Source organism: Lepidochelys kempii, chromosome 11 (assembly GCF_965140265.1).
Source record: "Lepidochelys kempii isolate rLepKem1 chromosome 11, rLepKem1.hap2, whole genome shotgun sequence".
Classification (NCBI taxonomy): Eukaryota; Metazoa; Chordata; order Testudines; family Cheloniidae; genus Lepidochelys; species Lepidochelys kempii.
Window position 1 is genome coordinate 63,422,193 of NC_133266.1, and position 26,724 is coordinate 63,448,916.

General features: G+C 45.3%; 1 protein-coding gene across 7 annotated transcripts in view; it reads right to left on the reverse strand.

Annotated features, from left to right (window-relative positions):
- The window catches only part of PLEKHM3 (pleckstrin homology domain containing M3), a 133,688-nt gene that overhangs the window by 35,386 nt on the left and 71,578 nt on the right, over positions 1 to 26,724 (reverse strand). For 5 of the 7 annotated variants that reach the window (XR_012154375.1, XM_073306631.1, XM_073306629.1 and 2 more), the window contains exon 6: positions 20,650 to 20,713. Coding sequence is in view for 6 of the 7 variants with exons in the window: in XM_073306631.1 (XP_073162732.1) it covers positions 20,650 to 20,713 (64 nt within the window). In the remaining variant the exon portion in view is untranslated. Of the gene's footprint in view, positions 1 to 11,652; positions 11,787 to 13,324; positions 13,457 to 20,649; positions 20,714 to 26,724 lie in introns of those variants that run through there. The other 2 variants (XM_073306634.1, XM_073306635.1) reach the window with 2 other exon arrangements.

Consider the following 26,724-nt stretch of genomic DNA (forward strand, 5'->3'; position numbering starts at 1 on the left):
GGTGTCCCTAAACCTCCAAGTGACAGAAGCTGGGCCTGGACAATAGGGGATGGATCACTTGATCAGTTGCCCAGTTCTGTTCATTCCCTCTGAAGCATCTGGTACTGGTCACACTCACAGATAGGGAACTGAGCTAGGTGGACCACTGGTCTGACCCAGTATTGCCATTTTTGGGTCAACATTCCAGCCAATATCTGGATAACTGGACTCTTTTAGTCCTTCCTAATTCACATTTGAGGTAGGACAAAAAAGTTCAGATCAAAATGCCAATCCTATAGCCATTTAATCTTTCATCTTATGTTAACTTCATGCAGACAGTCCATCTAGGTTTTACTCAATACCCATATCACTTTTGGTAATCGTTATACAGCTGGCCTTGTGACTTAAGACTTCAATTTTATATTCTATTTTTTTGTATTTAGTAAGCACTGACAACAGACTCAGGTCTACACAAGACACAAAATACAGTGTTCTGCTCCAGAGAGCTTACAATCTACACAAGATAGACTTAGACTAGACAGGACACCCAGAGAAATGCAAAATTTGGGTTTTACTAATGCATTGCAAATTACTATGATTAATGTGTATTCCAATGTAACTCAGTGTCCTCTATTGAATTCATGGCCCCAATGCGCTAGGAGCTGTGCAAACATACAGTAAAAATCAGTAACTTCCCTAAAAAGCTTTCTGTCTTAATAGACAAGACGGGCAAAGGGAGGGAGAAAGGAAGTATTTTCATTCTACAGATGGAGTATTGAGGCAGAGAGTCAGTATGTGACTTGACTGATATCACACAGGAAGACTATGGCAGAGCTGGGGATTAAACTCAGATGTACAATGTGCATCACCTAATGGCAAACCAGTTCTGTCCACAAAGACTTGCATGGTCTCCGTGAGAAAGCCTAGATGGCCAGAACGGTGAGGACAGTTGATGTATATTTTCCATGAAACATTTTTTATCAGAGCAGTGTATTGGCTTGACTGATAATTCTGGTGTGTATACATGTTACTGCAATGAAGATCCACTTTTCAAAAGCAACACGCACCCCAATCTGTAATATGAATAATAGCTTCTTTTACGGCATTTGAGGATGAGGACAAAACGCAACATCAAACTGACATTATCGCCATTTTTAGTGTCTGCAAATTCAGGGTCATTTCACTTCATCACAGACCATTGCTGATCAGTGGATAGGACATTTCCTTGCAATTTTTTCATTTTAATGTTTGTATCTCATGAGAATGCAATACTGATCTCCATCTGGCCCTGCAATCTGTGGATTTTTAACTATGGGTCCCAGAAAACAGTTTCACCATAATGCCTCTGCAATGGGCATCTTATGGCTGAGGGAAAGGGAGCATGGGACCTGTAACCAAGCACTCTCTAGAGAGAGACTGAGGCCCAAGACGTCGATTTTTAGACATTTCAGCACTAGGAAGACCGAGTCCCAGGATGAAAGTCCTGCAAATATATGCTGAAAACAGATCCTGAGCCTTATGAAAACATATAGATGGGGAAAGGAGGAGGTGTGTTAAATGAACCTAGTCAGATAGGGATATAGCAGACTTTGTTTCCTCTCAGTCCCCTACAGAAAGGGGGGGGGGGGTGATCAAGCCCGAGGGGTTAAAAGCAGAAAGAAAGAGGAGCCACAGAGTCCTTCCCAGGGGAACCAGCCTGTTTTCCTCAAGACAGAAGACCGTGGTCCCTTGGTTATATGTTTGAGTCATGTTCATCTTGTGCTGCAACAACGCAGCCATATTTCAGTAGACGCTTTTAGTGTTAAGACATGAGGTAGCTAAAGTTTTCTTTCATTGCATCCTAGTGGAGGGTGCGTCCTCTCAGTGCCCCTCCACGGAAAACCTGGTGAGTGCAGGTGGAAAGGATATGGCCCATTTTCAGAGCAGGTAAGGGACATCTGAAACACAAGTCCAGCCACCAATGAGAAGCGCTTGTGCATTCCAAGACGAACTAAGGAGACTGTGGCCCACAGTTTCAAACCAGGTGTTCAAAGATAGCCCCCTGAATCAGGAGCCTGAGGGATTACAGCTTCTGCTGAAGTCAACTGCCTAAATAAGCAGCTAGATGCCTAGATTTCAAACCTGAGGGGCTCTAATGCACTGGCCTGTGTGACTGTGGTGAAAACAGGAGTGCCCCATCAGCACTCATCACAGGTTAGAAGCCTGAACACTTTACTGAGGTGCCCACGACAGGAGCCAGTGTCGATCATTCACTCACTAGGCCTCTATTCAGCCCAGCTTGCATGTCAACCTAACACGTCTTAGTTTTGCGATGTGACAGCCTATTGAGGCCATACTTGTTACTTACAAGCCCACAAGTCTGGTTTTCATTGGGTGGGGAGCAGCCCAGCGCTGGCATTGTAGACCAGTTGCCATAGTGCTCGAGAAGGGTTTGACTGTAGTTCTTAACCGGTGCCAGAGCTCACTGAGGAGGAGATACCCTGCCCAAGGGCACATGGGGAGGGGCACCACTCACTACATCTGTAAAACCGGTGCTCCCCCCAGCGCAGCCATCCAAGTGCACTGAGGGCAGATCCCTGGCCTTGGTCCTCCCCAGGCATAGAAACAACTCTTCAGGGGCCATCCAGATGGCCAGCAATGCAAACTGAACCCCCTGCACTCCACACTGTGCCTGGCCTCTGGGTAGGTGCACTGGTGAGGAAGAGCTCTTCCTCCTCAGGCACTCTAGGGTAGGAGGCAGCATCAATTTGCTTTGAAGCTTTCTTGCGGAGCGATCAAAAATTACAACTATATGAAAGAAAAAGGAGAGCGAGCAAGAGCCTCATGTTGGTTTCTCAAGACCACAGCTCGAGTGCAGCTGTTTATTACTCAATGTGTTGCACAGGGAAACTGCAGTGTCATGTTCAAGTGCCGCAGCCAGTGATGGTCTGTGGGATTGGAAAAAGGCTCACACGATCCACCTATTTCAGTTCTCCCCTTCCACCCTCCCTTGGCCAATCGACAACATTTACACCCACTGCAAGGAAAAGCACAATAATTAGGAGAAAAAGGCAGCGTGAGGGAGGACACTTCTTTCCAAACCCATCATTAATCCATCTAACTGATCAATCAAGCTCTTTAAAATAGCAAATGTTGCCTTACTGGAAGGCGCTCAGACCCCACGGGGACATGTGTGGTATAAGAACCTGACCAGAACAGAAAAGAAAAAGGACTCTTCACATCTCATAGAATACTTACCATGGGCTCATTTATTCCATTACAGTAATGTGACCACGGCTGGTAATTTTTGGTTTCTATGTTTGAGGGGAAAAAATGGAGCCTCTTGATTTTATATGAGACAGAAAATCTTGCTAAGCTATATTATTAAAACTTAAAGCCACATGCCACTCACTGGAGCAGGAGAACTTGGAGACTGGAAATCATGACACTCCTCATAATAATTGTTATTTGTTTTACAGTAGCACCAAACTGAGATCGGTGCCCCACTGGGCTAGGTGCTGTATGTAATATAAGAGTCTCAACACATAATGAAAAAAGCTTTAAAATCTCCCAGATAATTTTAACCAAAAAATAACCATTGCTGGGGTTTAAGTTCTACTTCACCTGTGGTGGGGATCACAGATTGAGGGTGTAGGAAAAGTCTGCCTTTTAAGTCAAACTCTGCAGCGTGTTAAAAAACGTGGTGGAGGTATGTTTTAAAACAATTTCCTTACTGCATTTTACATTGAGAGTGTCAGGATTTATTTATGGTGAGGGGGGTCCCAGCTAACACGCAGCAGTTCCCTCACTAAAATGGCCCAATTAGTCAATCTGTAAATGATTTTGGAGACACTGAGCCATCCCCTCATGGCTATTCTAAAATTGGTGCGATTATAGTACATTACAGCACCCTCCTTGACAACTACAGGAGTAATGGGATGTCACTCGAACGGCAAGCTAGTACCTGTAGATTCACACCCTGATTTGCTGTGCACTAGCGTTCTGTGTAGACAAGCTCTGATCAACAAAATGCATGCTGTTTCTTGTACCAAACAAATGGCACGTTTCCCAGCCCAGAAAGGACAAAGGAATTGTCCTAGGTGACTTTTAAAACACACAAGCCACCCCCAGCAAAGTCAAGAAATTATGAAAACATGTAATTCAAGCACGTCTCTCTTCTCTGTATTCTCTCTCTCTCTCTCTGTTGCGTTGTTCATTCGGTTAGGTAGTAGCCTCGATGTAATTTGTAAGGAGCAACCAAGCTTTGTAAAACCTGGAGGATGCTGAAGATGAAAGGGAGCAAGGGCTATTGTTCAATCTGAAATCCCTGTGGACATCAGATTAATGTGAACATGAATGGTAACGTGAACTTGTTGAAAGCTTCACTGCTTGTCAGTACGACTGCTGCCCTTGATGGCTGCCTGACTCTTCTATAGCAGGAATTAGTCCGGTTTTCACTTCTTTATCTTGTCCTTTTAGACTAATATATATAATAAATATTGTCCTGCCCAGCTTCACTGAATATCTTTCAGCTATAGGCTTTTAATCTGTTGTAATTCAAATTCTTATTGTAAACAGAGAAATATGCCGTAAGAGCCCCTTACTGACACTGATGAGGAGTTACTCACATCCTAGTCCCCTTGAAGTCAATAGGCTACTTGTATGAGTAAGTGCTTACCTATGTGAGTGAAGGTTGCACAATCCATCCGCACTACAAAAGTGTGAACACAATGTTGCAATAATTTTTCTAATATTAAAAATTAACTAGGGGACTGGATGGCTCAGCTAAACAGTAGCAGAGCATTTCACCTCTAGATCACTGGTTCAAGCCTAGCCGCAGTGGCTGGTGACTGAAAGTATGAGCGGTAGGTGACTATTTGGTGATCTGTTGGTAGACTCAGTTTAGTTCCCCATGAACAGACATTCCAGTCAGAACAGACATTGTAACTGGCACCCTTGCATTGGCAACCTCAACAGAGAGCCCAAGGATCGATTGGACAAGATGGAGACTGAATTACCCTCCAACTCAGATGGTTTTATTCAACAGAGATGTACTGGGAGAGTGAATCTCTGGAAACTGGAAGTGGACAAAAAGAAATGATTGGCCAAACTCCCTGCAAATTGAGACCACCAAGCTCCATGAAGGGGGCTGACAAAACTTGCAAAGCTTAACAGTTTGTGCCTCAATACCCTTTCATCCACACATCCTCACACTCAAGTCCAGAATCACAGAAATTCCTGCTCCTTGCATCAATGCCACTTTGGTTCCCTTTCTAAAAACTGTCAGATGTCTGAAAAAACTTAGAGCATTCACACATTTCCCCAGTGTGTGTGTGTGTGTGTGTGTGTGTGTGTGTGTGTGGGTGGGTGGGTGGGTGGGTGGGGGTACGCGGGAGGAAGTTGCTAACAATGCCAGATAAGAAAGAATATTTCAGGAACCAGAGTTGTAACCTCCACTGAAGTCCATGTATGATTTGTACTTGTGGGGTTTATCAGATGTACAGCAATCCTTGTGTACCTTTGGCTAACTTTGTGAAGCACACCAGATGTTTGCATAGGACAGATGACACCAATATCATTGGTGACCTGCATAAAGATTGTCAAGACTTTTGGTAAACAGTATAAAGTTTGCACGAGACCACCAGAGAATTCATATATCCCTATTTCCAAGATGAGCAACTCCAAAAAATAAGCACCTGAACGTCTGAAAAAGTCACACTGTATTCGATTGCATCAAGGGCTCCTGAATCAAACTAGTTTGGACTTGGTGGGCCATTATTTCTGAGTTACCATAGGATAAAAATTAAAATAGAAAACTTCAAAAAAAGAAAGGATTTTTTAAAAAAGGACATACGACATTTGAAAATGAGGATGCGAGGACAAAAGCAGCACTTCAGTGGAAACCTTCGTACAACCTGAATTAAGGGCAGAATTCTCTATATGTCTCTGTATGCTAGATGTATGCCACACGTGCCTGCTGAGGTGTGACACAATGACAATAACCATGATACATCACGTAATGTCATCTCTCGAAACATACTGGCCCAGATTTTTACAAGGTATTTAGGTGTCACTGTGCTTGGCGTTGCAACACCTCAGTGATTTAGGAGCCTAAATATAATTTTAAAGGGATTTAGGCACTTGCGGTTAAGGTTCTGAAATCAGTGAGGCATTGCAACAGTGAGCACAGCAGCACCCAAGTACCTTTAAAAATCTGGGCCATTGTCACTATTCCATGGTGGAAGAATGATCAGAAAATAAACATCGGTAAGAAAACCAGGAATATCCCAAATTTTCTGAACTTGTATTACTAGATGTTTAGCTTCCTGAGCCACTAAAAACACACAAGTGAGGCCAAGTTGCACACTCTCATTCATGTGACTGCAAAACTTCTGAGCAGTCCAGGGTTAAGTATTTCAGTTACAGAGGTGAGAACACGTAAAACTCAGATACTGTATAACTGCCACTGCAAGACAGTAAATTTGCCAAATGCCTCTGTGACCCCACCCTTGTAAATCAGCTTGTTAATCATTATCGTCACAGACGTGATAAAGTTGTTTTATAAGCCAACACTGAGGCAGTAACATTAACTACTTATGTAGGGGCTGGTGTATTTCCCTGAAGATAACATTTATTAGAAGGCACTCACTTTAGAAACACTGGTTTGCCTAATAAACCTCATCTGGAGCATTGGACAATCTGTTCAACTTTTCCCTCCACTGGATTTACATGTAGACACAAGTGAGGCACAGAGGGGATGGGGTAAGTGGTATGTGATCCCTAGAACAGGGGTTCTCAAACTTTAGCTATCTGAGAACCCCCATTTTGATTTAAATTTTTTCGTGGACCCCCAAGTCCCTCTGCTCAGCCCCAGGCCCCGCCCCCTTTCCACGCCTTCCCCAAGGCCTAACCCTTGCCCCACCTATTCCCGCCCCTGCTCTCTCTATCCCCCCTCCCTCCATCGCTCGTTCTTCCCCACTCTCGCTCACTTTCACCAGGCTGGGGAAGGAGGTTGGGGTTCAGGGAGTGGGCTCTGGGCTGGGGCAGGGGTGCAGGAGCGGGTGAGGGCTCTGGGAGGGAGTTTGGGGGCAGGAGGGGTGCAGGCTCTGGGCTGGGGCAGGTGGTTGGGGTGCGGGAGGGGGTGAAGGGTGTTGGCTCCAGCCAGGTGGCCCTTGCTTTCGGGAGCCGCCTGAAGTAACCGTCACATCCCTCTGGCAGCGGCTCCTAGGCGGGGTGGGGTGGGGTGGTGGTGGTGGTCAGGGGGTCTCCGTGCGCTGCCCCGCCTGCAGGCACTGCCCCTGCAGCTCCCATTAGTCGCAGTTCCCAGCCAATGGAAGCTGCGGAGTCGGTGCTCGGGGCAGGGGCAATGCGTGAGACCCCCTGCCCTCCCCCCAGGGGCCACAGTGACATGCCAGGTGCTTCTGACAGTGGGGCGGAGCCAGGGCAGGCAGGAAGCCTGTCTTAGCCCCGCTGCACTGCCGGAATTTTAGCCCCTCAAATCTCCTGGAGATAGAAGAAGGGGGAGGAGTTGATCAACGGGGCCCATGTAGCCCCCTCGGGTACCCTCAGGGACCCCCGTTTGAGAAACGGTGCCCTAGAACATCTAGAATTACAGATTCAAACCTTGGCAGCATTGTCCCAGCCCTTCATCCTTTTGAAATAAAGTTTATGATTATTTATCAAGGCCAAGAATATACCTGATGCTGTACAACGCACAGACAGACAGGTCTTGCTCTGAGGGGCTTATTCAGCGTAAGAGGGAGACACAAAAAGGACAAGAAGCACTGGGAAACCAGAAGTGGTGTCAAACATTTTAACCTCAATCATCATCCTTAGCTATACAATGTAATGGTGGAGAAGTCCTTTAAATACTGTGGATTAGTGTCTGTCTCATGAAAGAAGGAAGCCTTAAGGAGGAAACTCATGGAGCATCCTATGATCTAAGGACTTCTATACTCCAACCATCCTCTAAATCAATTTCTGGCTCCTCCTCTGGAGGTTTCCCTCACTCCCCCAGAATCAACACCATCTAATCCAAATTGAGCCTTAGCCTACTAGCTCTTATCTGTCCATTGCTACAAAAATTCTGCCGGTAAGGACACTGTGGAGAAGTACATACCCCAGCATTCTTTCCTCACCTCCATGGCAGCCAAGACACAAGATTTAAAAGAAAAACCCTGATGTTGCAATGTGCTTCAGAAAGCGTTTTCAGCCTCTTCTCTTTGTGCTTCATCTGTTACAGGTGATATGCACTATATTCCTTGAAAAACATCAGGAGACCTGGGTGAGGGAAGGGTGGACTGAAGGCCTTAACTATGAACAGTGGTTCTTTATGCTGTTCTTAGAGTGGGAATGGGGGTATTGAAACACAAAGGGTAAAACTCTGGTTGAAGTTAGCGGCAAACCTCCCACTGACTTCAGTGGGGCCAGGATTTCACTCAAAGGTCTTCAAGCTGTGGACTCAGGAACCAGTGTGTCGTAATATAGTTAGTTAATGATAACACAAGTTATAGCCAAATATACAAGGGAGGGGAAAATACATGCCAGTAAGTTTCTGACCATTTCGAGTGAGGGAGCAGATAAGGAGTGAGAGAGTGTGAGGCGAGAGGAGGTGAGGATTTTCCTAGGTTGCCAATGATGGATTTCCTGGAAGTTTTTTCAGTTTGCCAGATCCTGAATTTTACAATGTTCTTGTTACAATTTCAATACACAATTCATCTTTAGTAGAGATGAACGGGGAAAAGGGAGGATCTTGTGGCTAAGGCACTGGGCTGGGATTCAGGAGAGGCGGGTTCAATTCCCAGCTCTGCCACTGACTCCTTGTGTCACCCTTGTCAAGTCCTGTACTCTTTCTATTTATTAATTCCCAATCATCTGTTTTATGCTGTGCCACTTTCCCCACCCTTCACCCATCTAGCATATTGAAATTGTAAGCTAGTGAGGGCATGGTTTGTCTTTTCATACGTGCGTAATACAGTGCCTCGTGCAAGGGGCCATGAAGTTGGTAGGTGCTACGAACAAATTAAACAAAGGAGGTGTTCCTTTTGCATGTGTTTGAGAGCCGTGTTTCTCCTCTGTAACAGGCTGTATTTGAACTAAACACAAGTTAGCAGCTGCCTCCAGCAGACTTGGAGAAATGGAACTTTCCCATTACACAGGAAGAAAAATCGTAAGATTTAGCTTGATAACACAGCAACTGCCGTAGGCATCAACAAGCTTCAACACTAACTGGGAACATCCATCCATGTCCTACAAGTGCTGTGTGCAGGATGGGGACCAGACGCCAGGAATCTTAATCGCGATTGCTCCCCTCCCCCACACAATTCCTGTCTTGCACAGGAATGAACTTCTGCTGCATTAACTAATAACAAACCCAGAGCTGAGAACACCACCCCCAAGGAAATTTAGCAATACACACTGGCAAGAATTAAAGAGAAAACAGAGTCAGTTCAATTAAACGTCCGTTGCTAACTTGCTTTGAGATGCCTTGCAACGGGCAAGGTGCACTTGCTTCCTTATATGCGATAAAACTCTCCCTTGCTGCACCTGGAAACCCTCTCTGAGCATACAGCACTGCATGGCCCTCCAGTGAAATGAGACACAGTCTCCTCTTATGAACAGGCCACTGTGTTAACATGAAATTCCACCTAAGGAAATCAGTCTATACCTTTTGAGATGGGGGAGAGAGAACAGGAAAAAACCCCATAAGATCCACAGATAATAAAGATCATCTGCTTCTCTGTAACATGCAAATATATAATTTATGGGAAGAGTGGGGAAAAAGAAAGGCCCTCATGAAGCACGTCCAAGCAATGCGGTGAAAAAGCTCAAGCTGACACAAGGAAGAAGGAGCCAAAGCGCCTCAGAGTAAACAGCATGGTTTGAAACTGCTGGTGCCAGACCCACACGGAGCTCCACAAGGTGACTCCTGTGCCAAAGCTTCAACCTTCACGTTCGTGGCGTTTCGTTTCCCCAGCCTCTTTCTTCTTTCCCCCAAGGTTTCAAGTGGGGTTGCCAACTTTCTAATCGCACAAAACCGGACACCCTTGCCCCGCCCCCTGCCCTGCCCCTTTTCCGAGGCCACGCCCCAGCTCGCTCCATCCCCCATGTGTCGCTCGCTCCCCTGACCCTCACTCACTTGCTCATTTTCACTGGGCTGGAGTAGGGGGTTGGGGTGCAGGAGGGGGTGAGGGCTCCAAGGTGGGACCAGAAATAACGGGTTCAGGGTGCGGGAGCAGGGGGTTGGGGTGCAGACTCTGGGGTGGGGCTGGGGTTGAGTGCTTTGGGGTGCAAGAGGCAGCTCGGGGCTGGGGGTGGAGCTGAGGGGTTCGGAGAGTGGGAGGGGGCTCTGGGCTGAGGCAGGGTGTTGGAGGGGGTACGGGCTCTGGGCTAAGGGTGCAGCTTCCGGGGTGGGGTAGAAAGGAGGAGTTCAGGGTGCAGGAGGGGGTTCCGGGCTTGGGCAGGGGGTTGCAGTACGGGGGGGTGCAGGCTCTGGGACGGAGTTTGGGTGTGGGAGCGGGCTCAGGGCTGGGGCGTGAGAGGGGGGTCCGGGGTGCAGGCTTTGGGAGGGGGTTTGGGTACAGGAGAGGGCTCCAGGCTGGCCCAGGGGGTTGGGGTGCGGGAGGGGGTGCAGTGTGCAGGCTCCGGGAGGTGCTTACCTCGGGGACTTCCCAGAAGTGGCAACATATATCTTCCAGAGTAACAGCCGTGTTAGTCTGTATTCGCAAAAAGAAAAGGAGTACTTGTGGCACCTTAGATTGGTTGGTTAAATTGGTTAGTCTCTAAGGTGCCACAAGTACTCCTTTTCTTTTAACATATATCTTGGCTCCTAGGCGTAGGGATGGCCAAGCGGCTCTGCATGGTGCGCATTGCCTCTGCCCTCAGGCACTGCCCCCGCAGCTCCCATTGGCTGTGGTTCCTGGCCAATTGGAACTGTCGAGCCGGCACATGGGGCGGGGACAGCACGCGGAACCCCTCTAGCCGCCCCTGCACCTCGAAGCTAGAGAGACATGTTGCTGCTTCTGCGAGCCGTGCAGAGCTAGGCAGGGAGCCTGCCAGCCCTCCGCCAACCGGAGCCACCAGAGTCCCTTTTCGACTGGACGTTCCAAAAAAACCCCGGACACCTGGCAACCCTAGTTTCAAGGCTCCAAGATGGCATCACTACATGTAATTTCCGTCACACCTGGGCGTTCTCCTCATCTGGTAGTGGGGATGAATAATAGGTGGTTTTAAGAAGCAGGAATTGAAACTAAGGTCAGAGGCTGTGTTAATCAAACAAGGCATAAAGTGTACTGGGAATTTGCATGTTAGGGAACAGAGAACCATTTCCTTAACTTGAAAATGTGTGCACACACAGACACACACACGATGCACCTGATCTAAAAAAAAAAAAAAAAAAAAAAGCTAGGATGCAATTAGATGCTCAGCTGTGCACTTAATGATTGACACTGTGAACAAGAAACATTTCCGCCTAGCACAGGGGTGGAACCATTTGTTCGGCTCATCTTATTTTAAGGAGATGCCTTTTGGAACACGGTTGTTCCCAAGACATGACCTACCCGGGGAGCAAAAGATCAAGGACATTGCACCTCAGGGCGTCTCAGAAACCCCTACTGTTGATGTATGTCCAGGTCACCTTCTAAAACCTTTTTGCCTTTATTTCATTGAAGGGGACAAACCTGAAATGATACTTGCATTTTAGTTTTTAGAAAGGGTCCTGAGTCAGTGGCTTGGCTGGACAGGCAATGTGTTATCTGAGGGATGGGAATGCAGTCAGAGCCCAATCCTTCAAGCTGTGACTCCGAGTTTGCCGTATCGGGCCCTTGGTTCTGTGTGGCAAAGAAGGACAAAAACCACAACATAACATAAGGTGCAGCCGTCACTGTGGGGCAGTCAAACTTCCTGGAATGGAGACGCAGGATGAGCCAGTGGTCAGGGTGCTGGCCTGGGACTTGGGAGACTGCACTGAATTCCCTGCTTTGCCACAGATTTCCTCTGTGACGTTGAGAAAGTCATCTAGCCCCTTTGTAAAATGGGGATAATATGGGGATAATTTGCCCATCTGTAAAATGGGGATAATATCAGTGCCCTACCTCACAGGGGTGTTGTGAGGATAAATACAGTAAAGATTGTGAGGTGCTCAGACGCTATGGTAATGGAGTAGATAGAATGAAAGAATTTGTTTTGCAGAATGATTTCTCTACAAGGAGAGGTTCACTGTAACCAGGTTCACAACTGGCATGCTGTGATGCAGGGCTTCTCAAACCTTTTCCCAGCATGGACCATGTTTTTCATACAGAGATTCCCATGGGTCACCTCTCCCTGCAATATGCAATTGTGAAACATCCTGGTGGCACCCACAGCAATGCCTACATTGACCAACGGCATAAGGGGAAGTAACGTGCTTTGCGGTCTTTCATATGGTCATGCCGGTGCAAAGGGGGAGCCAGCGCCATGTGTCCAGCCAGACAGCACAGCCTGGAGCCTCTAAAGCAAAGCATTGAAATCAACAATCCAGGACATTGCTTCTACCCCCTCTGAAAAAGGAGTTTTGATGCTGGTTCAAATCCAAGCCAGGGTGGTAGCCACCAAAAGCTGTTCGCTACCTGGTGGCTGTTCGATGGCTAGAGTAGAATGAGTGTGGACTCAGTCTGGTTCCCTGTCAACCAACGTTCACATCACAGTAAATACCACTCTCATTAGTAATCATTGTCTCCCCTTTTGTACAGGCTCAATAAGGATAACAAGGACTTCCCCATATCTATATCTACTGCCTTTCAAAACAGTGCAGGGGCAATGTGGGGAAGCTTGTATTGCTGCTAGCCAGGTGTACCTGAAAATAATTCAGTTTCCAGAGCTATCAATCCAGCACTTTGCACAAGCAAATACAGTCACACTGTTTTTTGTTTGTTTTAAAGAAAGTGTCATTACAGCAGGCAGGTCCCACTGCATTCTCCCCACACGATGGCCTGGGAGTCTGACTACAGATCTAATTTTTAATGTGCTGAATATAGTTTCGAAGCCCTGTTGCAAATTTGGGGTTCAAGCAGAAATAAAAAAAATAAAAAATAAAAAAAAAAATAGCCAAGACCTTGACATATCTAATTAAACTCATATCCACTCATTTCCCAGGCCACCATCTACCACAATGACTTTAGCCTCCTTCACGATCCAAAATTCTCTCTAACCGTAAAATGCCTTCTGCTGCCTGATGCAGTGTACCAGTCCTGTTGCCACGCTGAATTACAGCAACTCCCTTGTTCCCAAGTATTGCGGTAAAAGGAGAAAGCTGGCCAATCTTGTCATTACCACTAAATGTAACTCGAGCTGCCAGCAATTTGGGAAATTAATACTCGCCTGAAATATCAGCTGCTCCAGAGAGTCTTCTGCTTGGCGTTTCGTGCTGGCCCAGTTGAAGGAAGTCTCAGAGCTGGCAATCTTTGAGGTATAAAGTTTCCAACCACACTGAAGTGGAGTGACTGTGGCAAGGAAAGGAGCCCTAGGCACAGGAAAATATCTGAGAGGCTTAATCACTAGTGAGAGGCAGGGTGACTGTTTTGGAGGGTGATCTGATGGCAGATCATTTAATTTTTATGGTCATGCACTCCTCTATGTGTCTGTTTATGCGTGCACTCTATACACACGCATGCTGTATAAACAGGTACAATACGTGATACCGTGGTGCGTTTAAAGGGTTTTTGGGACAGCTGCATCACTCACGAGTGGCAATGCCAGAGGGGATTTTGACTGCACCCCCAGCACTGCTTACTCTGTGGAAGCCACACACATGTAAAGAAAAATTATTTTATGAAAGTTAGGAGAGTTCTTGCTTTGTTTTTGTGTGTGTTTGTTTTTGAAGTCCTGTTTTTTGTATCCCTCCATTTGTAAAGTTACTACTCGTCCCACTGTGCGAGCCTCAGAGGAAGCCATATGCAATGCCATAAACACACAGCCATACACGATGCCAGCGAAAGCTCAGTTTTGCTGGTGCAACTGCGCCTCTACTAATGGCTTTTGCCAGCACTGCTGTCACCAGGGATTACACCTCCTCACGCCCCTGACCCCTACAGCTAGGCCAGAAAAAGTCTGTGGTGTACGGATTGCAAATTTTATGGGAAAAACGTGGGTTTCAGAGTTAGTACCTTGGGTGGAAAAGGAGACTGCCAGCCCTGGGTTTTAGTCACTAAGCGCTGCATTATAACCCAACCACACACCATTTCTCAATAACCATACTAGGATAGAACAGTCAGACATGCTGAATGATCACGAACTGCGAGGAAAAAATAATTAGAGTTCCCCACTCTCTGTGATCCTGAAAACAGTACTGCAATTAGCAAGAGAGATGGACAGAATAGAAAAGCTGGCCTTTCCGGCAAAAGATTTGAGATTGTTAGAAAAGTGAACTGGCCCTGAAAGCATTTGTATTGCTCCTCAAAAGTGCTTCTAGCTCGGTCATCACAAGACACTGGAGCATAGCTCAGGTGAGATGCAGGCTTTGGTGAAGCATTTTTTTCACATTTTTAGTTATCAGGCAATATTACATTTATAAAACATTTCAACAAAAGCATAGGAATTGCTGTACCAGATCCGAACAATTGTCCACCTAGTCCAGTATCCTGTCTCGGACAGCGGCTGGTACTAGATGTTTCAGAGGAAGGTAAAAGAAATCCCCATAAAAGATATTCTACCCATAGGGGACACTTCTTCTGAATACTAGTCAGTTAGTGGTTTGTTTACTGTATACAGCTTTCTTTAATTTAACCGGATATCTTGTTTGCTTTCTGGGCCACCCCGGTTTATTGAGCAGATATTTTCACTGAGCTGTTTGTAATGACACCGTTGGTCTTTTCCCTGAATGGTTACAGTTAATTTAGAACCCAGCAAAATGTCCAAGTAGTGAGAACTGCATCAACTGTCACAAGAACTACATCTGCTAAAAATCATCATCATAACATTTTAGGTCAATATTTACCACTTACTACCGGAACGTCCCCTTATCTAAGTCTTTAATTGGTTGGAATAGCCCTGGATAAAGTAGCTAACAGAGATTTAGTGATGTTTTAATAGAGGCCTCATTCCTGACTCACACCAGATTACTCTCAGGGGCTTATGAAGAGCCATGGCTGGAGCGGAACACAACCATAGCCAATGGGGCAGAATAGGTGAGCTGTCACACTTTGTTTTTCTGCTTGTTAAATCTGAATGCTCTTAATTAGTTATCTTGCCTGTGAATGCCTGTGCGAACAATGAAGAAGAGATCAGGCTTGGGGAGAGACTAAGAATACATGCTGCCCAAGCTCCTGTAGCTGGGCTAAGCTAGCTGTAAGATTGGGTGTCATCAACTGGGGCACTGTTTTGCTGTGAGAACTTGATTAAAAAAAAAATCCTTCTGTGAATAAAGAACGTCACCTGTTTTCTCTTTGGTTAAAGGGCAGGCCTGCCAGGTTGCTCACATCTGCATTAACTGTGTCTGTGAATGAGCAAAGTGCTCGCTTAGCACTATCCCATTAGGAGTTTGGCAGCTTTCCAAAACTAATGACATATTACTTGGCTGTTTTCCTTCCTAGGCTAAGCCCTCCTGCACTAGGCCAGCACCCCATCTTTATGGATCACAGCAATAAAAGCCCCCCCACCATTAGCTAATTACAAGTAGCAGAAGCCTAGGCTGTCACCCAAGTGTAATTTGTAAAGCCACATGTGTCAAAAAAGCCAAAAATGGCTGAGAACTTAAAAGCTGGTCAGTAACACAGAGCAAACCCCAGGGATGATGAAACCTGGTGATAGTTTAAACAAAAAGAGCTCTCAGGCAGGTTTGCAGCTGTTTCCATCATTTCACACTGACTCAACAGACATTCTGGGCTTCAGAGTGGTGTTTGGGGTTACTGTGTATGCTGGCTGCATTGATCTGTGTTTTGGGGGTTGTGCTGGGACATTGGTGTTGATCTTTGCAGGTGGTGAATGAGGCGCATGTGAGGTGGTGAGGAACTGTGTGTGTTCAGGGTTATCATGTGGTGTTGTGTGGGTGATTGTGTTGATTTGTGTGGGTGGGTGGTTGTGCGGATTTGTGTCGGGCGGGGGATTGTGCTGGGAGATCTGTGTTGATTTGTGTGGGTGGCGGATGGACACACAGAACGGCAGATGGGCCAAGTAATTCACACTCTCTGTGTGGTCTCCCTCATACAACCAATGAAACCATTCCATACAAATTAACTGTACAGTAAGGGTGGGGATATGTTGAGTCAACTCTGATATCACAATGCTCCAGGACTCTTGGCAGAGCATAGAGACACGCCTTACTGCAGCTGTACACAGCATGGGGGTACAATGGTTACGTCAAAATGGCTGAGAACTTAAAAATGGACGGTAGAGACCACATATCCCAGTGGTGATTGAACCCGGTGATATTCTGAACAAAAAGAGCTCTCAACCATGTTGCAGCTGCTCCCTTCGCTTCACACGGAGCCACACAGACAGAGTGGCAATGCTGGAATCTTACTATCAAGATGCCTGTTTGTTATTTGTACTGTGGTAGCACCTAGAAGCATAAGTCAGACACCAGGACCCCCCACTGCACCAGGCATGAGTCTTAAATTAGATTTCCCTCTCAGTTATATTGTGCATCACCATCTTCACCTCAGGCAAAAATGAATTTTCATTCAGCTCTCTTCTTGCACCCTCAAATTCAGCGTGCAAATAACAGCCCCCCAGATAGCACATTTATAAAAACACAGCTGTCCAGCAGAGAGAGGTTTCTTGTTTTCTGGGCATTTTAAAGAGCCCTTTGCAGGGCAAATACATCAGATTATGGCTTGGAGTGACTTCGGGGGAGAGGGCACCATTTCTGCAGATTACCACTCCCTGCTTTTCTAATTCACTCACCATGCCCTATCTTTCTATTAACCTTTAATAAACCTTTTGGTTAATTCCCCCAACACATACATTCTACATGACAGCAGGGCAGAGTGTTAAAGCAATCCCAGGATATAAGGAAATGAGCAGGGGAGGAATCAAAAATAGGGGAAATACTCAGGCATTTAAAAAAACACACACTGGCAGCCAACAACCAGCAACAATGGCAAAGTACGATATGGGGGCTAAACAGTGTCTTTAAGAGCACTAATGCTCCTCTGTTAGTTCCATTCTCTCTCTCTCCTCCTCATCTTGGTTTCACTTTGACAGAAATAGGCAACCTGATTTCAAATGTAGAGACTCTGAAATGAGGAAAAGACTCCCCAGGCCGACAACAAGGATACAGCTAGATTAAAAGCTAAATCCAATTTAACCCGCCCCAGCAGAAACAGTAATTGAATTACACTGCTTCTAACCATGATAAATTTGGGGAGTCAGGGGAAGGGGGGTAGGAAGATTGCAAATACAAATAAACACAAAGAAATATGTTGGAAGGAACTGCTAAATAAATGGCTGCATTGTGACTCCTGCCCATCCCCACTCCCACAGGGACTTTGCTAAAATGCTGATTGCTTCTAAATCTCTACTGCCAATGTTAGGAACTGATTAAGCAGCTTACAAGGCACTGGGGGCGAATAGACTGGCCCACCAGGGAGACTGACACTTCTGATTTAAGCAGCTTGTGATTTCATGGTTTGATTATGAAAGCAGAGACAGCAGCAAATCCTGAAAAGCCACGAAAGCAGTTTTATTCCTCAGATGACTGGCTTTTTTAAAAATGTGGAATTAGTCCCATCCCACAACTGCACCAGCCCACAAACTACTTGTTGCCTCAGCTTTGGGTCGCTGTGTATTTGCTGCAACACAAAACTGGGATTCCCAACTCCCCTCAATTCCTATTGCCGAGCTAATTCTTGTCATTCCATCTGTCCCATGCTGAAATATGGGTGCTGCATAGCAGACTATCCGTTTAGCTTGTTTAGCACAGACTGAAGCAAAGAAGTGTATTATTGGGACACATCTGGTTGATTATCGAAGGCTACAGTAACCCAAGATAGCCTGATTTTAAGTCACGTGTCTGGTTAATTGCCTCATTATTATTCATTTGTTGTATCCCAGAAGGTAACACATTTTTTGTATCACACCCAGGAGCCCCAGGCACTGACCAGCTCCCCATTGTGCTGGGTGCTATACAAACACAGAACAAAGAGACAATTCCTGCCTCAAATCTATGTAAACATTACTAGTCACACTAAAGGGTTAAACTCCCCGAGGGGTTATTCCTACATTTTAAAGCAATCTCCCCTTTCCTTTTAGGGCAAAGTGAACACAATGGAGTGAAATACCAAAATCCAATCTAAACATTATGGTGACCACTCTGAAGTAGAAAAGGCAAGAAATGCAAAGTGAAAATGAGAAATCGGCTCATATGAAAACTCCCAATTCAAAACACCCCTGGTGTTTTAAGTGGTGCTCAAAATCCACCCCGAATCCAGATTTTGAAAGCAGTAGAATTTTCAAAAAATGCCGAATCTGTTCTCTATAGATAGCGTTTATACTGGCATAACTGTATCAGTTAGGGTGTGATTCTGTGCTGCTGCGGTTATACCAGCACGACACCTAGTGCGGATGCAGTGACCCTGCATAAAGGTGCGTTAGACAGGATACAAAATTCATAAGGGATAGGCCATAAAGCAGCGTCTTCCTGCCTCAGGATGCGAATAAGCCAGTAGCTGGTGGGGCTAAGGAAAAAGTGTTCTCTTAGAAGGTGTTTGGTGGCATATGCTAACAAGGCCTTAACTACTGTATCTTAGTTATGTCTGCATAGCCACATAGTGTGGATGCTGTCTACAGCGACGGAAGGGATTTTTCCTTCGCTGTAGGAACTCCACCTCCCCGAGCAATGGTAGCTAGGTGGATGGAAGCATTCTTCTGTCTATGGCTGGGGTTAGGCTGGCATAGCTACGTTGCTCAGGAATGTGAGCAACATAGCTATGTCAACCTACATTTTAAGTGTAGACCAAGCCTAACACATCCAAAACTGTGGAGACAAGGCGGAGCTGTACTTTAAGCAGGTATGAGTTAGAATCATAGAAGAATCATAGAAGATTAGGGCTGGAAGAGACCTCAGGAGATCATCTGGTCCAACCCCCTGCTCAAGGCAGGACCAACCCAACTAAATCATCCCAGCCAGGGCTTTGTCAAGCTGGGCCTCAAAAACCTCTAAGGATGGAGATTCCACCACCTCCCTAGGTAACCCATTCCAGTGCTTCACCACCCACCCAGTGAAATAGTGTTTCCTAATATCCAACCTAGACCTCCCTCACTGCAGCCTGAGACCATTACTCCTTGTTCTGTCATCAGCTACCACTGAGAACAGTCTAGATCCATCCTCTTTGGAACCTCCTTTCGGGTAGTTGAAAGCAGCTATCAAATCCCCCCTCATTCTTCTCTTCCGCAGACTAAACAATCCCAGTTCCCTCAGCCTCTCCTCGTAATTCATGTGCCCCAGCCCCCTGATCATTTTTGTTGCCCTCCGCTGGACTCTCTCCAATTTGTCCACATCCCTTCTGTAGTGGGGGGACCAAAACTGGACGCAATACTCCAGATGTTGCCTCACCAGTGTCGAATAGAGGGGAATAATCACTTCCATCGATCTGCTGGCAATGCTCCTACTAATGCAGCTCCTACTAAAGCCGTTGGCCTTCTTGGCAACAAGGGCACATTGCTGACTCCTATCCAGCTTCTCATCCACTGTAATCCCCAGGTCCTTTTCTGCAGAACTGCTGCCTAGCCAGTCGGTCCCCAGCCTGTAGCAGTGCATGGGATTCTTCCATCCTAAGTGCAGGACTCTGCACTTGTCCTTGTTGAACCTCATCAGATTTCTTTTGGCCCAATCCAAGTTGGCGCTCAGGATCCCCATTCAGCTTCAATTAACACTACTCAGCAATGAGTACAGACAGAGACTCTTGAGGGATGATCGGGACAAGCTAACCAGGCTTTGTCTGGAGCTACCCAGAGAGTTTAACACCACACTCATTAATACTTCTGCGACTGTGTTAACACACCTCAATTTCCCAGTGTAGGCCAGGCCAACATTTGCCCCACAGCTACTCTACCTAGGTTTCCACTCCATCTCTCCAACGATGCATACATACTTCCTTTTGGTTACGCATCCACTTGCGCCATCGGGACTAACTTAGGCCATGTCTACACTTAAACTGCTACAGTGGCACTGGTAGCTGTGTTTTTTTAGCCCTTCAGTGTGGAAACTCACTACAGCCACGGGAGGAGCTTCCTGTCACTGTAGTTAATCCACCTCCCCCAGGGGAGGTAATGAATTTATGCAAGAATTCCTCGCGCTGCCTAAGCCGGGGGTTAGGTCAGCGTAGATATGTCTCTCAGGAGTGTGGATTTTTCACACCCCAGAGAGATGTAGCTGTGCTGATGTAAGTTTCCAATGTAGACCAGCCCTTATTTGTGTGGTCCAAACCCTGTTGTCTTGACTCAGGAAGAGGGAGTTTTCCTTGTATAAGGATTGCAGAGACTTGTTCCTGGTTCCAGCATGCACACACGTGGCATAAACCTTTGTTTTGGCGCTGATGCCAAAAACCCAGTTTGCCAAGATTTGTATGCCAAACGACAAACCTCCGAGAGATTGGGATGTGTAGCTAACTCCACCACAATTAATAGCTGGGGAAAGCGTGTCATTCTTGTCATTCGCAAAGGATGGGAAATTACTGGGCAAACAGAAGAAAGGTACAAACAGCGCAAGAAACTTACCTGCTGTAGGTCTGCAAGGGAATACAGGTGGATCTGCTGAAGGAGGTATTCTCTGGGGAAGATTCTGAAAAGAGGGAAATAGATATGAGTGGACATAAAGCTTCTGAGAGACAGACTCTTCTCTGGAAAATTCCCAAACCAGGAAGACCTCCAAATTCTTCAGCCATCATTGGGAAATTGTACATTCTCTTCCAAGGACTCTACACAGTACTGATGTTCGATACAGTGGTAGTTAGGGGTTGGAGTTATGTTACCCTCCCAAGCATCAGCTGCTTGGACAAGATTCTTTTATTTGTCATCCTTACCTTCTCCCAGGGAAAGAATTAATACAGTGGGAGTCCCTTGAGTTTTTCTACAGCTGTCAGAGAAGCACGTGCAATGATAGTTACAGAAGTAGAAACCTCATACTGTGGAAAGAAAAAGCCTTTCAAACAAAGAGTTGACTAATAAAAAAAAAATCATTCAATGTTTCTGAGGCTTTGGTAATAAAGAACTGGTCTGCACTAAAAAGTTGTACTCGTATAACTATGTCAGTTAGGGGTGTGATTTTTTTTTTTAACCAGTAAAAGCCTCAGTGTGGATATAGTTATACTGGTATAAAGGTGATTTATGCTGGTTATAGTAATTATTCTTCCCTTACGGGAGTAGCTAACACCAGCATAACCAATATAATTGCATCCAACCTAGCAGGAGTTGTACTATTGAAATTATACTGGGTAGAGTGGTAAAACTTTCTAATGTAGACAAGGCCTTATTTTCAAACCAGACCAAATACACACTTCAAATGTCCCATGCTAAAAATTAAAACAGAAAATCCCAAGCAGTAAATTTGTGAAGCTACATTTTTATGAATCATACCTGAGCTCTGAACTAGTGGTATGGCTGTGCCCTACCTTCCTAGGGACTTGGTATGATTTCTGGTCACGGTCTCTTACTTGGCCTTCTCCGAGAAGTCAGAGACAAGGAACAGGCAACCTATAAGGTGGGTCTCTCTCTCTGACACAGGGCACAGCACTACCACTGGATTACCAGGCCAGATATGGGCAGGTCACCTGTCAGTAAGCAGCCAGGGAGACAATGTTGCCTAGCGGCTATCAACCTGGACTGGGACTCAGGAAACCTGGGTTCTATTCTTGACTCTGCCACTGGCCTGCTCAGCAACCTTGGGCAAGTCACTTCACCTTTCAAGCCTCAGTTTCCCCAGCGATAAAATATGGATCACCATACTGACCTTTACAATGTGCTTTGAGATCTATGGATGAAAAGTGCTATGTAACAGCAGGTATTATTAAACAGTTCATCCATTCACCTGTGTCGTTATGTCTACTTTTTGTTTCCCCATTTTGCAATTTAGTTACATTACAGCCGGCATGGGGCTTGTCTACACAACAAGCCACTGCCCGGCACGCCAGGATGTGAATCTGCAGCGCACCAACTTGCAGTACAGTCACGTCCTGTATGGACATTGCCGTGCAGCAGTGGAAGCCCTGGAGTGCGCCGGGTGAAACTGGGATCCAAATTCACACTTCGTCAATGGATAGGGGTGTGCAAATACGGAGTTTTCGTTCAAGTCCATCTCTACTTTTTACAACAGACTTTCATGGGTTTCATGCAGGGTTTCCCCTCCGGTGTTCAGGGAAGAGTGAAGACTGATATCATCTGAGTAGGATCAAGGAGTTGCAAACAGTGGCCAGTGCGGTCAGTGGATAAAGATCAAGATCATTTGATAGGGAAATAACCCTTCATACTCCTGCCCCATGGTGGGTGACTGGGGATGGGAAATAAAGACCAAGCTCTTGTACTCCTGTGGATCACACCATTAATACGTAGCATTAGAAGAAAACAACTTTGGCAAGAACGGATCGATTGAGCTGCCTAAATCTTGGAGTCTGGCAGGCAATGGGGCACAGAGAACTGGTGGAGATGACTGCCACACTTTTCAAGCAGGAGGTATTGTGGGAAATCAGAAAGGGTGAAACCCTCCATTCCACATGGGAGGTCCAGGAGCACTAGAGAGCTCCAGTGATTTAGTGGGAACACGAAGGAAAAACAAGCTGCTAGACAAAGTCATTCAAAAATGTTAAGAACCCTGTGAACTACTCAAGAATGTTATTTAGGAAAGGCAAATTTTTCTTACAAGAAACAAGATGTCAGGTAAGACCATGGACCCTTCTGTTACAGATCTGTGTCATGAAGTCTTGTGAGTCTGAGCAGACAATAAATGGACGAATTAGTGACTGAATTACTTATTGTAAGAAACAGACTCGACTTTGCAAAGATCTGCGAATATTTGCAGGGCTAGTGAAAGCTGTGCTTCTCACATGGAAATGGTAAAAAGCAGGGAGAGAACTGAAATGCATCTAATTAAAAATACATACCAAGATAGACTGCAAAGGGAAACAAATGGCACATCAGATTGGTCTGCGATCAGCATGAAGGCAATGCAAAGGTGTCCTGCGCAAGGGATATACTGAGTCAATCCTGCAATGAACGCAACTATTTTGCAAAAGTCTGTTGCTTTCAGCACGAATTGCAAAGCAAATACAAAACCAAAAATACATCCATGGACCTGCAGCTGGAGGGCAAAGTTCTAATGATGATGAAGAAGAAGAAAGAATTCTTGGTGGGGTTCGTTAATAAAAGTACAATGCAAGGTTCTACGACAGATTGGGGTGTGCCGATGGAATGAAATGAACCAAAACAGCAATTATAAACCCAAAGAAAACACAGGTGAAAAGTATTCAGGGGCTGATAAGAACTTTAATAACAACATAAAATCCATTAGAAATTACACTGGAAGCCACTGAAGAGGTTTTAGAAACAGAGACAAATATAGATCTGGACAAAACAGCAGTTGCTTGACAATATCTTGTACCAACTGCAATTTCTGGACAAATCAAGCCAAAAGATTGGAAATCAAAACATCAGCGAATCCAAAAAATAATAAAACCTCCTCATTTAATTTTGCTCTATTGGTTCTCATAAACAGTTATTTTAGGCTGAGATTTTCCAAGATGTTTAGGAGAGGCTTGGATTAAAATTAATGGAAATTGTGGTATCTAAATTCCCTGGGCGGCTTTGAAATGTTTAGCCTCAATATTTTGGACAAGTTGTAAAACCACGGTTTTGACCATTTGTGGCTATTAAAGATTCCACAGCACTCTTCTCAAATAGGGATATGTCCTAGCTATATTTCAGCTGAAGGAATTATATCCTATCTACCTAATTCTTATCTGCAGTTTCATATGGATAGGGTATTCTTCACTTCCTGTCCTAAACTGTTGCACAGACAGGTGTGTTCAGCTTACCAGAGATAAACACATTTCAGTTGTGAGCTAAGTAATCCCTATATGTCCCTCAGCTACAGGTTAAGGGCCAGCCACAAAAACGTTTTCCAAAAACTAAATCCAAAGATAACACTGCGCTTTGGACTTGTCCGTAGGAGATTATAAAACTGATCACTAAGAAGTCAGCATTTTGAACCAGCTAACAACATTTCAGTCTAACTAGAATTTATTTTATTAACACACCCGACCGTATTCTTCTGATCATGCAGGCAGTCAGTCAACACAGTAATAACATTGGCAGGAACTGTATTGTGTGTTGAAGTCTTTACAGCACTGCTTCTGCTAAGAAAAAGAATTAGCTACTGAAAGGTTGTATTTTTCAGGTTATTGAAAGTCAAGTCTGAACCCCCGTTAGACAGTAGTTGTCAATGACTGATATCAATGAGTAGTCATAAGATCCCTGAAGTATGGGCAACATTTTATGTCCTATAAACACTCTCTCACATGTGATAACAGACATGTAATAAAAACCAAAGTGAGGACTGACTCCACTTACTAGGATGTCATTATTTAAGGTGACCTCAGCCAATCGAGGCCAAGGTGACAGACATTCCTTTCCTGTTCCCATCTCCCTTTTTTGGGTCATGGATTAGTTTGCAATTTACACTCCAAAATTAATGTGCTTACTGTTATGTGCCAGTGGCCAGCGCTGGAGAGAAAGCGAAATACCACCCCTTCCTCCCAATTCCATCTTAAGAGAAAGAAGCTGGCATGCCTTCCAGCTCTTAGGTAAGACTAAGACACACACACAACAACATAATGCCATGAGCATGTGAAGAGGTGCTCAAGTGAGAGGAGCATTTATTTCCATTACCATAGAAACTGGGCCATGGAAAAGCAAAGATGGTCTGGTTTCATATTTGTCCAATCTCTCTATTAATGATAGAAATGTATTCTTGTTGAATCGGGATGGAGATGAACAGCTGGGCAGCTAATGCCTGCATCCGCAGCAGCACCGCAGACCGCATTAGAAAATGGTAGAACCCGAGCCTTCGAGGGGTCGAGAATGTCCTGTGTGGAGCGTGGGACACCCTCAAATCCCACCGAAGCCAAGAAGGGTTGAGGGCACTCCACCTGGGAGGCTGCAGCCTACAAAAGGGTTTAAAAGTGGGCGGCACAGTCTGCGCACTGGGCAGTTTTAAACAAATGTGCTGTGACCGTGTTGGAGCTGAATTGGGAGTGGTTTCAAGCACCTGGTGCAGCATACGACAACACAAGGGAGATCCAACAGTGGGGCTGCACTACGTACATTCGGCAAATTGTTTAAATTCTGATTGTGAAACAACTTTCCAAAATGCTTTAGTTTTTTAAACTGTCTTGTATGATGTGTCATTCCCTCCTGGCTCAGGTGCTAAGGGGCTCCACAATTAAATCAAGGCAAAAACACCACCTTCCTTATTAAAACGCAAGCACTGAAAACAAACTGATGAGGTTTTAATACAAATAGAAGGATGGGGGAAGAGTGAATGGGGAAGAATAAAATATAGGGTCAACATGGATCATATTCATAAACTAACATTTTTGAACTAAAAGAAGCAATCTTAAGAAGTCCACCACCATCAACTTGAAAAAAAATCACACTTCTCCCTCAAAACTGAGCACCTTCTATAGAGACAACACATAATGGCAGAGATGCTGTCCCTAGTCTCTGTTTGCCAGAAGCTGGGAATGAGTGACGGGGGATGGATCACTTGATGATTACCTGTTCTGTTCATTCCCTGTGGGGCACCTGGCATTGGCCACTGTCGGAAGACAGGATACTGGGCTAGATGGACCTTTGGTCTGACCCAGTAGGGTCACCCTTTTTAGAGTACTCAGAAGAGAAGGGCTTCTGGCAGCCAGCAAGCCAGAATCTTTAACTAGGTTCTTTGAATATTTACCTGATCCTGAACAATAAGTAATGTACATCATAGCATGTTCACATTTTATTGCAACTTTGCATTAATAAAAAGTTAGTGACAGATGTTGCTTTGTGTATGTAACAGTGTTTTGGATATAGTCTGTTTCATTGCTCCTGTGTAGGGTCACTTACATCTCAGTCCTGCAAAGACTGAAGCATGGGCTTGGATCTTTGCAAGTTCAGAGCTCTTATTTTCTCCCTGGACATAAAGATTCTTTATAAACATCAAAAATGGGAGTGGTTAAAAACTCTTATAAAATGATGGTGAAAGGAATATCAAAATATTCAGGTCATCCCACTTTAAAGGATGCTCTACAGGAATTAAAAAGAAGTAGTCAATTAAAAAAAATTCTAATTGACTGTGTCCTTTTCACTCAGCTTTCAAAAGTGGGGAGACCAGAATAGAGATGGGGAGACAGGTGGCAAATTCCACATCAGCATGTCCTGGGGCTCACCACAGCAAAGACCTGATCTCCTGCTTCCTCGGGATCTGACCCTGGGATACCTGAAAGGCAAGTAGTATCTGAGTGCAGCAGCACCCAAAAAACTTGTCCTATTCTTTTAGATAATTTGGAGAGACAGCTCAGTCTCATCTACACTGCAAGATGGAACTGTGTTTTTATCTGCACCAGAGGACTGCTGTGTTGTAACTGGATCGTAAGTCACGGTTAAGTTTGCGGCATACAACATAAGTTCAATGCTAACAAGTCTTTTAGATTTGCCACTTCCCGAGAACAATGAAATCAGAAGTCCTGTTGGTTTAAAAGACTCCACAGTGTTTTACCATAACGTGCTCGAAACAAAAGCAGTCAGTGCAAGGAAAGCAAA